This window comes from Hemitrygon akajei, chromosome 5 (genome assembly GCF_048418815.1).
Source record: "Hemitrygon akajei chromosome 5, sHemAka1.3, whole genome shotgun sequence".
Lineage (NCBI taxonomy): Eukaryota > Metazoa > Chordata > Chondrichthyes > Myliobatiformes > Dasyatidae > Hemitrygon > Hemitrygon akajei.
In genome coordinates this window covers 19,204,141-19,220,982 of record NC_133128.1, presented here as the reverse complement: position 1 = coordinate 19,220,982, position 16,842 = coordinate 19,204,141, and the positions used below count along the sequence as shown (strand labels likewise).

At 41.0% G+C, this 16,842-nt stretch overlaps 1 protein-coding gene across 2 annotated transcripts in view; it reads right to left on the bottom strand.

Annotated features, from left to right (window-relative positions):
* Positions 1-4,649: 4,649 nt before the first annotated feature.
* Positions 4,650-16,842, bottom strand: part of LOC140727517 (single-minded homolog 2-like) — a 91,159-nt gene continuing 78,966 nt past the window's right edge. For both annotated transcript variants that reach the window (XM_073044919.1, XM_073044920.1), the window contains exons 10-11: positions 8,993-9,401; positions 4,650-6,027 (exon numbers count right to left, since the gene is read on the bottom strand). In XM_073044919.1, coding sequence (XP_072901020.1) covers positions 5,303-6,027; positions 8,993-9,401 — 1,134 coding nt within the window. In that variant the 3' untranslated portion in view covers positions 4,650-5,302. The remainder of the gene's footprint in view (positions 6,028-8,992; positions 9,402-16,842) is intronic.

The following is a 16,842-nucleotide window of genomic DNA, read 5'->3' as shown; positions in this document are numbered from 1 at the left end:
GCTGGAGCAACTCAGAAGGCCAGGCAGCTTCCATGGAAAAAAGTAGAGTCAATGTTTTGCACCAAGACCTTTCGTCAATTGTACTTTTCCAGCATCTGCAGATTTTCTATTTGTGACACATTACAATAGTACTTTATAGACCATAAGACCATAAAATCATAGGATGAGAATAAGGCCATTCAGCCCATCGAGTCTGCTCTGCTATTCCACCATGGCTGATTCCCGAATCCCATTCAGCCCCATGTACCTGCCTTTTCACCATATCCTGTGTTGCCCTGACCAATCAGGAAACTATCAACTGCTGCCTTAAATATAACCACGGACTTGGCCCTCACTGCACTCCGTGGCAGAGCATTGCACAGATTCACTACTCTCTGGCTAGAAGAGTCCTCCTTACCTCTGTTGTAAAAGGTCACCTCTCAATTTTGAGGCTGTGCCCTCTAGTTCTGGATATATTTTCCATAAGAAACATCCTCTCCACACCTACCCTATCTAGTCCTTTCAATATTTGGTAGGTTTCAATGAGATCCCCACATAATCTTCTAAATTCCAGTGAGTACAGGCCCAAAGCTGCCAAATGTTCCTCATATGTTAACCCCTTCATTCCCAGAATAATCCTCGTGAACCTTCTCAGGACTCTCTCCAATGGTAACACTTCCTTTCTGAGGTATCGGGCCCAAAACTGTTGACAATACTCCAAGTGTGGCCTAACTAGTGTCTTAAAAAGCCTCAATATTATCTCCTTGTTTTTTTATATTCTATTCCCCTTGAAATAAATGCCAACAATGCATTTGCCTTCTTTACCACAAACTCAACCTGTAAATTAACCTTTTGTGAGTCTTGCACAAGGACTCCTAAGACCTTCTGGACCTCTGATGTTTGAATCTTCTCCCCATTTGGACAATAGTCTGGGCAAAATGCACTGTCATACATTTCCCAACACTATTCCATCTGCCACTGCTTTGCCCATTCTTCCAATTTGTCTAAGTCCTGTTGCAATCACATTGATTCCTCAGCACTACCTACCTCTCCACCTATCTTTGAATCATCCGTAAAGTTAGCCACAAAGCCATCAATTCCATGCAAAGTAACCGTTAAGTTACTCTTTTATCTCCCATTACTACCTCATCAGCATCATTTTACAGTGGTCCTATATCAACTCTCACCTCCCTTTTACTATTTATATAACTGAAGGGAAGCTTCTTTCTTTGAAAAAGAACAAAGAGGCTTCCCTTCCTCCATCATCAAAACTGCCCTCAACTGCATCTCTTCTATTTCATGCACATCTGCTCTTACCCCATCCTCCTGCCGCACTGCCAGGGATAGGGTTCCTCTTGTCCTCACCTACCACCCAGCAGCCTCCGTGTCTAGCACAAAATTCTCCGAAACTTCTGCCATCTCCAACAGGATCCCTCCCCACCACCTTCTGCTTTCTGCAGGGATCACTCCCTATCCGACTCCCTTGTCCATTCATCCCGCCCCACTGATCTCCCTCCTGGCACTTATCCTTGCAAGCAGAACAAGTACTACACCTTCTCCCTCACTACCATTCAGGCCTCCAAACAGACCTTCCAGGTGAGGCGACACTCCACCTGTGAGTCAACTTAGATTGGGAGGAACAACACCTTATATTTCATTTGGGTAGCCTCCAACCTGATGGCATGAACACCGATTTCTCAAACTTTCAGTAATGCCTCTACCCACTCCACCCCCTTCACCATTTCCCATCTCCTTTTCCCTCTCTCATCTTATCTCCTTGCCTGCCCATCGCCTCCCTTGGTGCTCCTCCCCACTTTTTTCTTTCTTCCATGGCCTTCTGTCTCTTTCACCTATCAACTTCCCAGCTCTTTGTTTCGGCCCAAAGTATTGACTGTACTTTTCTCCATAGATGCTGCCTGGCCTGCTGAGTTCCTCCAGCATTTTGTATATTCTGCTTTAAATTATTGGCTAGTTTGTCCTCAAATTTCATCTTTTCCCTTAAAGGCAACTATAGCTTTTTTAGTTGCCTCTTGTTGGATTTTAAAAGCTTTCCAATCATCCAACTTCCCACTCCTCTCTGCTACCTTATATGCCTTTTCCTTGGGTTTTTATGCAGTTCTTAACTTCACTTGTCAGCCATGGTTGCCCACCATTTGAGAACAACTTCTTCTGTGGGACATACCTATTCTGTGCCTTGCAAACTATTCCCAGAAACTTCAGCCGCCTCTGCTCTGCCGTCATCCCCGCCAGTATCCTCCTCCAATCCACCTGGGCAAGCTCCTCTCTCATGCCTCTGTAATTCCCTTTATTCCATTGCAATAGTGATACTTGTGACTTATGCTTCTCCCTCTGAAAGTGCAGTGTGAATTCAATCATATTATGATCACTGCCTCCTAAGGGTTTCTTTACATTAAGCTCCCTACTAAAATCTGGGTTATTACACAACACCCAATCTAAGAGAGCCTTTCCCCGAGTAGGCTCAAGAACAAGCTCCTCTAAAAAGCCATCTCATAGTCATTCAACAAATTCCTTGTCTTGGCATCTGACACCAACCTGATTTTCCCAATCTCCTTACATATTGAAGTCGCCTATTACAATTGTGACTTTACCCTTATTATATGCCTTTTCCAGCTCGCTTTGCAATTTCAACCTCACATCTTGGCTACTATTTGGAGGGCTATATATGATTCCCATAATGATTTTTTTTTTACCCTTGCAGTGTCTTAACTCCATCCACAAAGATTCAACATTGTCTGACCCTATGTCACCTCTTTCTAAAGATGTAATTCCATCTCTTACCAACTGAGCCACAGCACTGCCTGTGTCTTCCTGCCTGTCCTTTCAATTCAAAGTATATCCTTTGATGTTAAGCTCCCAACTATGACCTCCTTTCAGCCATGACTCAGTGATGTCCATAGTGTCATACTGAACAATCTGTAATTGTGCCACAAGTTCTTCCACCTTATTCCTAATGTTACACGCATTTAAGTACAGCACCTTCAGCGTTCTTTGCCCTTTTGAATTTTGCCTCTGTGGTACAATTTAACTCTTTGCTCTGTCTGCACTTGTATCCAGTCATTGGTTTGTCCTTCCTTTCATTCATGTTACACCCATCATCAACTTGTAAACCTGTTGGCTCATCCTCAGCTCTGTCATACTCGTTCTCATCCCCCTGCTATATTAGCTTAAACCACTTCCAATTGCTCTAGTGAACCTGCCTGCAAGAATATTGGTCCCCCTCGGATTCAAGTGCGACCCATCCCTTTTGTACAGGTCACACCTGCCCCAGAAGAGGTCCCAATTATCCAGAAATCTGAATTCCAGCCCCCCCCCCCCGTGCCAACTCTTCAACCACACATTTATCTGCCACCTCATTTTATTCCTATCCTCAATATAATGTGGCACAACCACTGTGATATACTTCTGGCTGCTCACCCTCCCCTTCAATGATATTGTGGACGCGTTCAGAGACATTACAGACCCTGGCACTGAGGAGGCAAACTACCATCCGTGTTTCTTTTTCATTGGCGTTGAAGCTCTTGGGATGTTGGATCTTGTGATGTACCTGTTGAGCATCATGTCTGCCACGTTACCATCGTGACTGCACTTGATGTCATAGTGGCGACACATCACAATAGTACTTCATTAATGTTGAAGCGCTTGGGGTCTTCTGAAATGAAAGCTTTTATTTAAAGTTAATTGCTCTAATAAGTAAGAATTTGGTATATGTTTAAGAGACCATCAGATATTTTTGCTAGAACATGCTTCCTTTTGCTGCCATTGAGTTGGTGCAATTTATTAAGAAATTTTCAGTGCTTTTTATTGTTCTGTATGTGGGGTGAATAAACCTTTACCATTGGCCTTTGAGTAAGAATGGGTGACTAGTGCACCTGCCAGGGTCAAAACAGTTACTAACCTCAACCATCAGGCCTCTGAACAAAAGAAGATAACTGCACTCATCTAATGAGATATTCCCACAACCTATGATCTCACTTTGGTAAGGACTCTTTTATCTTGTTATATCTTGTTCTTGTTACTTTTTGCTATTTACTTATATTTGCATTTGCACAGTTTGTTGTCTTCTATGTTCTTGCTCTTTCATTGATCCTGTTTACAGTTACTATTCTATAGATTTGATGAGTATGCCCACAGGAAAATAATCTCAATGTTGCATGTGGTGACACATATGTACTCTGATAATAAATTTTACGTTGAATTTGCATTTTAAAGACACAGAAACCTGCTAATCTTTTTCTCAGCTTTGGTCATTTGGAAATATTGGTGGTAGACTGTTCTGGCCACAAGGTTCAGGAATAGTTGTTGCCTTAGAGCCTTCAGACTCTTGGACCAGCTTCACTCGTTTCAGCACTGAACTAACTCTGCAGCCTGTTGACTGACTTCTGGAGACTTTGCAGTACATGTTTTCAGTATTGTGTGTGTTTTTTTTAATTATTTGCACGATTTGTCCTTTTTTTCCAATTGGATTTTGGTCGGGCGTCGTTAAGTGTGTGTGTTTTTTGTGGATTCTGTTATGTTTGTTTTCCTGTGGGTGTCTGCGAGGAAATGAATCTCAAGGTTGTGTATGGCATACGAAACTTTGATAATAAATTTACTTTGAACCTTGTGTAAGGAAGAGGTTAGTAAGGAAGTAATCTGTAATTATGTACTGATCATTTAACACAATATTTTATATGTGCTTATCAGATATGGGTCCAATTATCACTGTATTTCATTCATTGTTCAAATAAAAATTATCTTGGCAACAACTTCATGGTTCTCACTAAGGTCTGCAAAAGTTCTTGAAACGTTCTCAGTTGCACGGTGAATGAAGCAATTACAATGCGTAAACGCAGAGCAATAAAGGGTCTTGTTCTGATAGTTACAATCATTTTAATACATAGTATTATTCCCTTCAGAATCTGAAATAAAACCTTATGGTGCAGACATCTTCTGCTTGCCATTGTTAGTGTTTTTTATATATGTCAATAAGATAATATCTATTAGTTGGGGAAAGCTTATCTTCAATAACGCAAGAAAGAATGCAAACTCTGTGAACTGTTCCATGTGTCCACATTTGGAATATTGCACAAGTGATAACGTTCTGCATGTTTGTCTTCTTACAATGCATTAATTTAGGCTTCAAACCTCAGAGGGAGGGAGAAACACATTAGCATTGAAGCAACAAAATAAGGTTTGAGCTTCGGAATAGGCCAGTACAACTGCAAACCTAGACTCCCTGTTGTACCTGGAGATGTAATAGAAGTTCTTATTTAGTTATTTTGTAACAAATCGACCTTCTACACACACGCACACAGATTCCTTGTCACCTCCCATTGGTTATTATGACGGATGTTCCGATGTAATGTGGTAGGACAGGTTCTTGGTGCATTTCTGGTGAAGAGTTCAAAGCCGGGCTTGGGTTTCTGTAACCAGGAGAATTCTTCTCTTCAGCAGCATATCCTCGGTTTTCCATGATGTACCCTGTAAGTGCACAAGGTGACCTTTGGAAGGTGTGCTTAGCAAAGAATTGCCCATAACTTAAGGGTTCAAGCTGGGGTTGACCCGATGTTGCCACACCCAGTGAATCTTGCTGTTCATGTAGCCTTCCTTCATCCAGTTTTGTGTTCTCTCTTGTATTACTCACGTTGACCATGTTTGGTTTCTGGTGGTTGAAATGTTCATATGGGACCTCTTTCACACAAATCCTTGTGGCTTGTTCATATGCTGTTTGGCTTGGTATGAGTTGTTGGCCTATCCGGACCTTTGGCTTGGCTGCATCACAGTCTGACTTAGCTAACAACGAATTGTTTAAGGAGGGTGAAAAACACTTGACGACATTACATAATTTCTCCTGAGAATTGTGCCTGAACAGTACTTTACACTCTTCCTTAACAACATGTGGTGTGGTCTGCAGTGCTTCTATTTTGGTTTGCTTCACAGGGTTAGCGTAAGGTTTCTCCTTATATTTACTATTTGGTCTTGATGTCGCACAGCTTGGAAGTGTGCCGTAGGTGGCCGCTTCACAGTGTCTGCCGGTAGGCAATACACCTAAGAGAAAAAGAAGGTAAGAAGACAGTGTTAGGCAGCATGAGGAGAGTGCACAACAGCCATTGAGTGAGTCCAAATTGACAACAGGTGTTTCTAATTATCCAAGTTTATTTAGCTAAAATTCAATAATTTTCACCGTCCACTTAAAGTGCTGACAAAATAATGTATTCAAAATTCCTGTTAAGTAATTGATATAATTTATTTTAAAATAGCATAGTACCCATAGCTTATTTAATATTAAAACAACAACAGTTCCATATGTTATTTCAGGCATTTGGGAAGTATGTGACTGAAATCACATAAACCAATCCAATAATTAACCTGAGCTAGCGACATTAGAGACTGCGGGCGCTGGAATCTGGAGCAAAAAAAAACCTGCTGAAGGAGCTCAGTGCGCCAGGCAGCAACTGTGGAGACGAGAGGTCAAAACTGTGCATCAGGACTGAAAACAGAGTGGGAAGAGAGGAGGAGGTGCAAGCCAAGGTCTGGAAGGTGCTTGGGGGACTGAATAGGAAGACCAAAGGAGCCATGTAGGGGAGTGGGGGGGGGGGGAATAAAAAGGGGAGGGGTGCAGTTAAGAGAGAAGCAGGTGGAAGAAGACAGGGAAAAACGGGGGGCAGATGGAGTCTTATGGGGTTGGGGGGGCAGGAGGCTTGAGGGTGTTGAGCAGGGACGTAAATGCCACAAGTTGTGGAAGGAAGGTGATAATGCACACCATCTAAGGCTGAGATGGGCAGATGGAACCAAAGGAAGATGGAATCCAGTGGGAGAAGAGTGTGGATAATAGGAAGATGGAACCTGGAAGGGAGGAGGATAAGAATGGATCGTGGGTTGCTGGGTGAAGGGATTTAAAGGAAGGGGAAACCAAAATGGGAGGACTAGGGGTGAATTGGAACAAAAGAGGGAGAGCACAGGAGGTTAGGGTTACCTGAAATATGAAAATTCAATGTTCATACCATTGGGTCGTGCACTACGCAGGGGGAGTACGAGGTGTTATATTGAGCTGTTCTGGGTATTGAAAGCAACATTTGAACAGCTTGGCAAATTAAGTAGAAATCCAAAGATTAAAAGATAGCCTTAGCTTTTATAAAGCAGTGACATAAACGACCATAAATCAAGCTCAATCATTTGAAGGTAATTGCATAATAGGAAAAGTAATACAATTATTTTTTATGTTCACAGAGCAGTAAAATGTTTATTATTTATGAGGATTGCATTTTATATACTTCTTGGCAGAAAGACTGATTTGATTCTGTTGGAGAATCAGTTAGTTATCAGCCTAGTTACACGGTTAAATTTGAGATTTAATGTTACTTGATGTTCCATTTAATAGCGTGATCAAGAATGTCAAATATACAGGCTTATTCCAGTAAATCTCCAACTACGTTTGACATATTAACCAAGAACATCTGAGGACCTTATGTTGTCCGTAGATATGTGCATTTGTATTCCAGTTTCAAATTTCTACACCTATGCATAAAAAATATAAAACTGAACCAAATGGGGTAGGGGATCCAGTGGGCAAAGTGTGTCAGGAGGGGAGGAGGATGGCTGATTGTGGGGGTAGGGGTGGGACTGGGTATAGGAAAGGGAAGCAAACTAGGAGGACTAGGCATGGATCTGAACCAGAGAGAGTGAGCACAGGAGGTAAAAACAGGTGGAATGTAAAAATACCGCCTAACCTCTCAGCTCCTCTCTTCATCACCCCCTCCCTCCACCACCTACCTTCCCCCTCACCTTCCCTCCCCAGCACCATTTTATACTGGCTTCCTCCACCTTCCTTTCCACTCCTGATGAAGGGTCTAGGCCCAAAGCATCGGTTCTTCATTCTTCTCCAAAGATGCTGTCACACCTGCAGAGTTCCTCCTGCATTTTGTGCACGTTACTCTGGATATCCAGCATCCACAGAATCAATTGTGTTTATAAAGATGCTGGAAAGCCTGATAGTTATTTTATTGCACTTTCCCAGGATATATGCAGACATGAGGATAAGAAAGCATTACACACATCTCCTCACTGCAGGCACATAACCATTATTAAACTGCAACAATTATTTCACCTTGGAAGAACTGATGCTTGGCTTCCTTTATATGAGCCTGTCATGAAATCAGCTTAAAGTGAACTTTTGATTCATTGAATTGTCTGCTGGACCGCTAAAGAGCCAGGTAAGGAAATTTCAACCAAAAGCAACTTTTACAAAGTAGATAAGAAAGCTTACATAGATCACAGAAATAAGGAGAAGTTTCTTGTGGACTTCACTGCCACAAACAGCTGCAGAAGCCAAGTAATTGAGTACATTTAAACCAGAGGTTGATAGGTTCTTGATAAGTAGGGGTGTTAAAGATTACGGGGAGAATAGGGTTGAGACGGATAATAAATCAGACCTGATTGAATGACAGAGAAGATCAGTGCACTGAATGGTCTAATTCTACTTCTATGTCTTATGGTCTTATGTATATTAAGCTTATTTTAATTAATTTCATACTATACAATTTTAGCTTTAAAGTTGGAAGCATCAAATATAACCATGTAGAACTCTATCAAAAATTGTTCAATCAAGTAACACGTGGTAAGAATTAGTGATTTGGGGTAGTATGTTATCTTGAAGCCCCACAAAAAAATTATATGGTGGTATTCAAAATATATAAGGAATGTGAGCTTAGAAAAACAGAGGGCTATGTGGTAGGGAAACTCTAGGCAGTTTCTAGAGTAGGTTACATGATCAGTACAACATTGTGGGCTGAAGGGCCTGTAATGTGTTGCAGATTTCTATGTTCTATGTAAATATTCCTGAATTGTTGATAGATATTCCTCTTTCATTTAATCTCATTTAAGATTGATCAAAGACATAATTTTTGTCAATGTGATATTTATGTGCATTATGTAGTTGCTGATTTGCTCAGGTTACAGAAGTTGATCAACAGTGAGTCCCGTAAGTATCTCTGAGCAGAACAGCATCACTTACACTGATAGCTCTGTGTAGAACAATACTGGGATTCACTGATGTGGTGATCCTGCAGGCTTTTTGAGGCAGTCAGATTCTGCGCTGCTGATGAGCTTGTCAGATGCCAGCGGTTGTCATTGGTAGCTTGAAATGCACCCACGTAGAACCTTGCAGTTTCAGACGATGGCCCTTGACTCTGACCTGCCTTGCTAGGTGCCATCTGCTTTTTGCTGCCAAGCACTTGTGGGTCCAATGGGAAGTGTCCGTAGGTGTAGGGGAAAGGGAGCCCATATGAAGAGGCATAAAGGAGTTCATTATTCTCCTGGTGGGAAGCATTTTCCTGGGGTGATAGAGCATTCAGCGAGGGGCTGCCTCCCCAGCTACCGGCATGATCACAATCGGATTTCTCAGTTTGGAATGAATTATATTGCTGCAAATGTAATAAAGAGGAAAAGAAAGTCACTTGTAACAGAGGAACTGCATTCCAAGAACGTTTAATTTCATTGTACAGGCTATTTTAAATTTATTTTAAAAAGATATATTTTTGAATTCTTTTTATTATTTATATTCATCTCCCTGAATGAATGACACTGTATTTTCTAGAGCTTTTTAATAAAAATACACACAAGCATATCATCCAATTCCACAATTTTCTCACTTCACATGGTGGTATCCATCATTAAGGACCCTCACCACCCTGGACATGCCCTCTTCTCATTACTACCATCAGGGAGGAGGTACAGGAGTCTGAATGTAGAGTGGAGAGTATATTGACTGGCTGCATCACAGCTTGGTGTGGAATTTGAATGGAAAGTCCTACAAAAAGAAATGGATACGGTCCAGTCCATCGCAGATAAAGCCCTCCCCACCATTGAGCACATCTACATGAAGCATTGTCACAGGACCTCTACAGGGACATCATCAGGGACCCCTATCACCCAGGCCATGCTCTCTTCTCACTACTGCCACCAGGAAGAAGGTACAGAAGCCTCAGGACTCACACCACTAGGTTCAGGAACAGCTATCACCCCTCAGCCATCATGCTCTTGAAACAAATAACTTTACTGAACTTTACTTGCCCCATCATTGAAATGTTCCCACAACCAATGGACTCGCTTTCAAGGATTCTTCATCTCATGTACTCGATATTTATTGCTTATTTACTGATGTTTGTATTAGCACAATTTGTTGTCTTTTGCACACTGATAGATGGCCAATGTTGGTGCCGTCTTTCATCGACTCTGTTCTAGTTATTATTCTATTATGGATTTATTGGGTATGCCCACAAGAAAATGAATCTCTGGGTTGTATATGGTGACATTATGTACGTTGATAACAAAATTTACTTCGAACTTTTGAACTTGAAGACACATACTCAACACTTCGGGAACAATTTCTTACCCTCTGTCATCAGATTTCTGAACAGACAATGTGCCCATGAACACTAACTCACTTCCTGCCCTAATTTGCACTATTTGTTATGTATTTCTTATTGTGACTTTCAGTAATATTTTTGTCTTGCACTGTACTGCTGCCACAAAACAACAAATTTCATGACATACATTGGTTTTAATAAACCTGATTCTGATTCCTTCTTTTGCAGTAAGTTCACAGCACTGTGTCCAAATTCCTTGATAAAATACCATTCATGTACAATTTACCTCTAGATGTGCTTAAGCCAACGAAGAAAAATTGGCATAGATCAGCTTGAACAAAGAGCAACACCTCAGCCTTGACAATTCTAATTATGACACATAATTTTGAAAAATTTTGAACAACTTCTCGCACTCTTCATAAATTACCTTGCCCTTCCAGCTGAATAGCAATAAAATATCCCTCTGCTTTGTCAATGTTAATTTGTTATATTAAAAGTGATTAGAAAATTAGTTTAATATCCCTTGAGTTTATTCACATTGACTATGACAAACATAGTTAGTACATCACTTTCTGGCAATCTCAAACGTTATGTATTTTGTTGCGTAGATTGCTTCCTGGTGTTCCAGTGAGATATAGACACTCTATGTACCCACAATGTTCACTTAATGTTTTATTTATGATTCTGCCAATGTTGGTTTTAGCTTGCTCCAAGTACTATTGTAGAATATTGTCCTTGCTGTGGAGGCCAAGTCATTGGATATATCTGAACTGGAGGTTGATAGGTTATTGATTAGTCAGGGTGTCAAAGGTTACAGGGAGAAGGCTGGAGAATGGGGTTGAGAGGGATAATAAAACAACCATGATGGAATAGTGGAGCAGACTCAATGGGCCAAATGGGCTAATTCTGCCCCTATGTCTTATAATCTTACAGAATCTGAATTTTACTCCATTCTGTAGATTTTAGTAGATAACCAAGGCCGATGCTGCTGCAATATCGAAGAATTTGGATCAAAACAAGCTCTTTTCCCATGATACCACAAAGCCTTGTTGAAAGATGATCACAGAGATCACCCAGCATTTTGGCACCATTTATCCCTAAATTAAGCATAATTAAGTAAATTATTTCTCTCCTGATTATCAGCCCTTACTGCCTGTGCATTTCCTCATATTATAGCACTGAATTAACTTCAAAAACATTTCATTCCATTGAATAGCTTTGGGGTTTCCATAGGGTGCCGCATTATTTTTCTTTCTTAATCCAGAGCTGTAGAGTGATAGGAGAATCCAATGGATGTCCAGTGTTGTCTGGATAGGATAGGATGTATATGAGGATATTGACTGTGAATAGCAGTAACCCCATCAATATTACTGCTCACAATTACTGTTTGAGTTTCCATAAACTAAATAGCCAACATTGGGCATCTACAGCTGGATGTGACCAACTTGCAGGAGATACTTTTCCTGTTCTTTTGCTGGTTATAGGATGCTTTGCGCCTGTGACACTGAAGCAAATAATTTTTTTCATTGCAGTTATACATGCACGTACTTGTGCATTTGATAATACATGCAATATTTTGATGTTTAGATGTGGTGGGTTTGGACTGAATGAATTTCTTATTTCTGATTCCCTAACATCTTAAATGTTCAGGGTTCCACACTAGCCAAGAATTCGCGATTCACATGGTTAACCACCCCTGAACACATCTACAAGGAGCACTGGCACAAGAAAGCAGCATCCATTACTAGAGACCCCCACCATCCAAGCCATTCTCTCCTCCCACTGTTGCCATCAGGAAGGATATACATGAGCCTCAGGTTCCACTCCACCAGCTTCAGGAACAGTTATTATCCTTCAAACATGAAGTTCCTGAACCAGAGTGGATAACATCGCTCACTTCAACACTCAACAACCAATAGACTCACTTTTAAGTTCTCTACAACTCATGCTCTCGATATTATTGTCTGTCTATCCATTGTATTTTCACAGTTTGTCTTCTTTTGCACTTCAGTTGTTTGTCCATCTTTGTGTGTAGTTTTTCACTGATTCCATTGTATGTACTTGTATCTATTGTGAATGCCCAGAAGAAAATGAATCTTAGAATAGTGTATAGTGATGTATATGCACTTTGATAATAAATTTACTTTGAAATTTGAACTCTCTTCTTGTTACTTAAAGCAATGCAAAGAAAAAGCATTTCAGGATGTATATTGTATACATTTTTCTGACATTAAATGTACCTTTGAAACCTTTGAAATCCCATGACATTATGACATAGGCATTATTTAGTGTGAGTTGAACATGGCTGCAAATTGGATGTTTGGTGCTACTGGAACGCTACTCTCCCACAAACGAGAACTGTTTGTCAATAAATCACTGGAGCAACTGAAAATTAGGGATACAATTTCTTAATGAATGGGCTCTATAATTGGCTTAATTAATGGTCCCAGTATGAAATGCAACCTAAGGTCATCAAGTAAGAGAACAATTGAAATAATGGAATGTGACTCCTGAAATGCAATATCGTCCCTGGTAATTCCTTAAATGTTGAAAGAAAGATTACCTTTATTTGTCACCTATACATCACAACCTACAGTGAAATGTGGCATTTGCATCAAATCAAATCAGCGAGGATTGTGCTGGGCAGTCTGCAGTTGTCGCCACACTTCCGATGCCAACATAGCATCCCACAACTCGCAAACCTTCACCTGTACACCTTTGGAATGTGGGAGGAAACTGGAGCACCTGGAGGTCATGGGGAGAACATACAAACCCTTTGCAGACAGTGGTTGAACTCAGCCTGGGTCACTGGCACTGTAATAGAAAGGGCCAAACTCCTTTAGAAGGGATATCACTAAAAGTGTTACTGTGATACACACTATGGTCAGTAAATACTGTTTCATTTAGTTTCCATTCCCTTGCTTTTAAAGTAATCTTTCTTCTGCAACCCCACCCTTAATCCAATCATTCTTTCTTCTGCTGTGGTTGTTATTCTGTATTTATGGTTCTCCAATTCACCCATGTTCCATTTGTTTATAAAAGAAACATGACCAATAAAAAATTGCAATTACCACACAGAATCAGGCCATTTGGCCATTTCCCAGCATTTGTCTTTAGCTCTGGCAGGCTAATTGGCTCTTTAATTGCTCTTCCAAATACTTCTCAAATGTAGTGAATGCTTTGGCCTCCACATCCCTTTTAGAAAAGGAGGTTGAAACTTGTTAAGTGATGTGATTTTGTAACATTTTCTCAGTACTACCATCAGGGAGGACGTACAGGAGCTTGACAATGAATACTTCACATTTTTGGAACAGTTTTTTACCCTCTGACATCAGGTTTCTAACCATGGCCTTATTATTCCTGTTCTGTACTATTTCTATATTTTACTTTGTATTGTAGCTTATATTAACCTTTATTTCTTGCAATGTACTGCTGTCACACAATCAAGAGATTTCACAACATTTGTCAGTGATAATAAAAATTAAATCTCTCTCTCTCTCTCCCTCTCCCTCTCCCTCTCCCTCCCCTCCCCCCCCCCTTCGCAACACAAACTGCTGGAGGAATTCAGCAGGGCAGCCGCATCTATGGAAAAGAGTACGGTTGATGTTTCATGCCAAGACCCAACCACTCTCTATCTTTCTCTTTCTCCTATCCCCCTTCCCTGTCCCCCTCCCCTCTATCTTTCTCTCTCACTCGCTCCCCTCTCCCCCTTTCAGGCTTCATCCATACTAGACCGGATAATTTTGAAAACGCTGGTTTCACGTAAAAACAATAGGCGTCCACATTATGCATTTTTAGAAATATCTCTGTCCACATTGAAACGGAGATTTCAGTGAATCTCCTCCTACTGCGCATGCGCAGGACACATCTACCAAAAACAAGCGACATGTTTAGTGTCAAATCTCACCGTGAAAGTGCGCGTTTGTGTAGTTACAGACTAGAAAAACCTAAAATGACAGACAGCTGTTGGCTCTCGCGCAAGAGAACTTAAAAGTAAAAAAAAATACTGGAGTGTATGGAGGCAACCGACAGGGAGTTCACGGACAGATTGACCCGGCTGACGACGAACATTGAAAAACTGACTAACTCTGTTGCATTAATAAAGCCCCTTGTTAAATGTATAAAACATGTCTGCATCAGTATTATCTTGTATTTCCATACAATGTTACATTAGGCTGTTACAATTCATTGTCAGAGAAGTACTTGCATAAATAGGTAAAACCACCTTCATATGAGCAAGGACAGAAAACAGGGCAAAGTGAGTATACTTATTTATTCAGTAAGTTATGGATCAAAGTATTTTGGTGAGTACATTTCTAACTCTCCTGGCATCAGTCTCGTTGCCGTCTGTTCTAAAATTGTTAGGTTGTGTTCAAGAAAACAATGAAATGGCTCGCTGCCGTCTGACAGCGTTTTCAGATTTCTCCGGTCACCCCAGCCAAACAGATCTGCCCGAGCGGCATTTTCAAAAATACACACTTTGGACAGTGTTTCTGAAAAGCTCCGGTTTCGGGTTTTTCGCGTTTTAGCGTTGACGGAGGGTAAAAACGAAGAGAAAAAGCTTCGGTTACAGATTTATCCGGTGTAGTATGGACGTAGCTTCACTCTCTCCCCTTCCCCCTCCCCCCACCTTGCCACCTAGCAACCCCTAGCTTAATCATGGGACAATTTACAAACTTACTAACTGGTACATCTTCAGACTGTACAAGGAAACCAGAACACTTGGAGAAAACCCACACATTTCACACACGAATGTATAGACTCCTTACAGACAATTTCAGAATTGAACTCTGAAATCTGACACCCCAAGCTGTAATAGCATTGCGCTAACCTCTACACTACTGTGGCATCCTTCTGTATTAACTCATTGTTACTTTTAGTGATTTCCCTGCTAAAGGAAATTGGTCCTCTTTGGTTTCCTGTTGAAGCCTTTCACAAAATTATGGGATGTGGAAACCATAGAAAGGATGCAGAGATTTACAAGGATGTTGCCTGGATTGGGGGTGGGGGGCATGCCTTATGAGAATAGGTTGAGTGAGCTCGGCCTTTTCTCCTTGGAGCGACGGAGGATGAGAAGTGACCTGATAGAGGTGTATAAGATGATGAGAGGCATTGATCGTGTGGACAGTCAGAGGCTTTTTCCCAGGGCTGAAATGGCTAGCACGAGAAAGCACAGTTTTAAGATGCTTGGAAGTAGGTACAGAGGAGACATCAGGGGTAAGTTTTTTATGCAGAGAGTGGTGAGTGCGTGGAATGGGCTGCCAGTGACGGTGATGGAGGCGGATACGATAGAGTCTTTTAAGAGACTTCTGTACAGGTACATGGAGCTTAGAAAAATAGAGGGCTATGGGTAACCCTAGGTAATTTCTAAGGTAAGGACATGTTCGGCACAGCTTTGTGGGCCGAAGGGCTTCTATTGTGCTGTAGATTTTCTATGTTTCTATGTTTCTACTATAATTAAATCTCCACTCAGTATTCTTTCTCCCCCAAAAAAGTAACACTAAACCAGATAATCTCTCATTGTACATATAATTTTGCAGTCTTTGTAAATCTCCTTAGCACACTCTCCAGAACTATCAAAGATTTCCTATAATCTAGAATTGTACAATGATACAATGTTGAAAGAAGGCCATTTGGTTCCTTAGGCCTGTTCATTGGAAGATTATTCTATTTGGTCTTGCTTCCCTCCTCCCTCCCTCTCCCCTCCCTCATATTTTTTCTTCAAATGATAACCTGATTTATCTGAAATATTACTATTGAATTTACTTTCACTTCTCCTTCAGCCAATCCCATCCAGTTAGCAATTCAGGAAGATCCCAGGTTTGATTCCTGTTTCAGGGACAGTGATGAAAACAGTGCTTCTGCAAGTGGCTCCTAGATATGAAAAATAAATTCTTGCTTGGATTTAGGTTCTACAATTATAAATTTAGCTCTCTAAAACCTTAGTTATACTACACTTGGAATATTGTGTTCAGTTCTGGTCACCCAGTATAGGAAGGATGTAGAATCTTTAGAGAGAGTGCAGAGGAGATATACCAGGATGTTGCCTGGATTAGAGAGCATGTCTTATGAAGTTAGGTTGAGTGAGTTAGGGCTTTCTCTTTGGGAGGAAGGAGGGTGAGAGGTGAGTTGATAGAGGTGTGCAAGGTAATAAAGGGTCAAGATCGAATGGATAGCATTTTCCAGGGGCGGAAATGGCTAAACCAGAGAGCATAATTTTTAAGGTAATTTGAGGAAAGTATAGGGGATATGTCAGAGGTAGGTTGTTGCACAGGGAGTGGTGGGTGTGTGGAAAGTCCTACCAGGCGTGGTGGTAGAGGCAGATGCATTACAGATATTTAAAATGTTTCTAGAAAGGCACATGTATGATAGAAAAATGGAAGGCTATGTATCAGGGAAGAGTTATATTGATCTTGGAGTAGATTAAATGGTCGGCACAACATTATGGGCCGAAAAGCCTGTACTGTTCTATGTTCTATATTAATCAATTGAACAA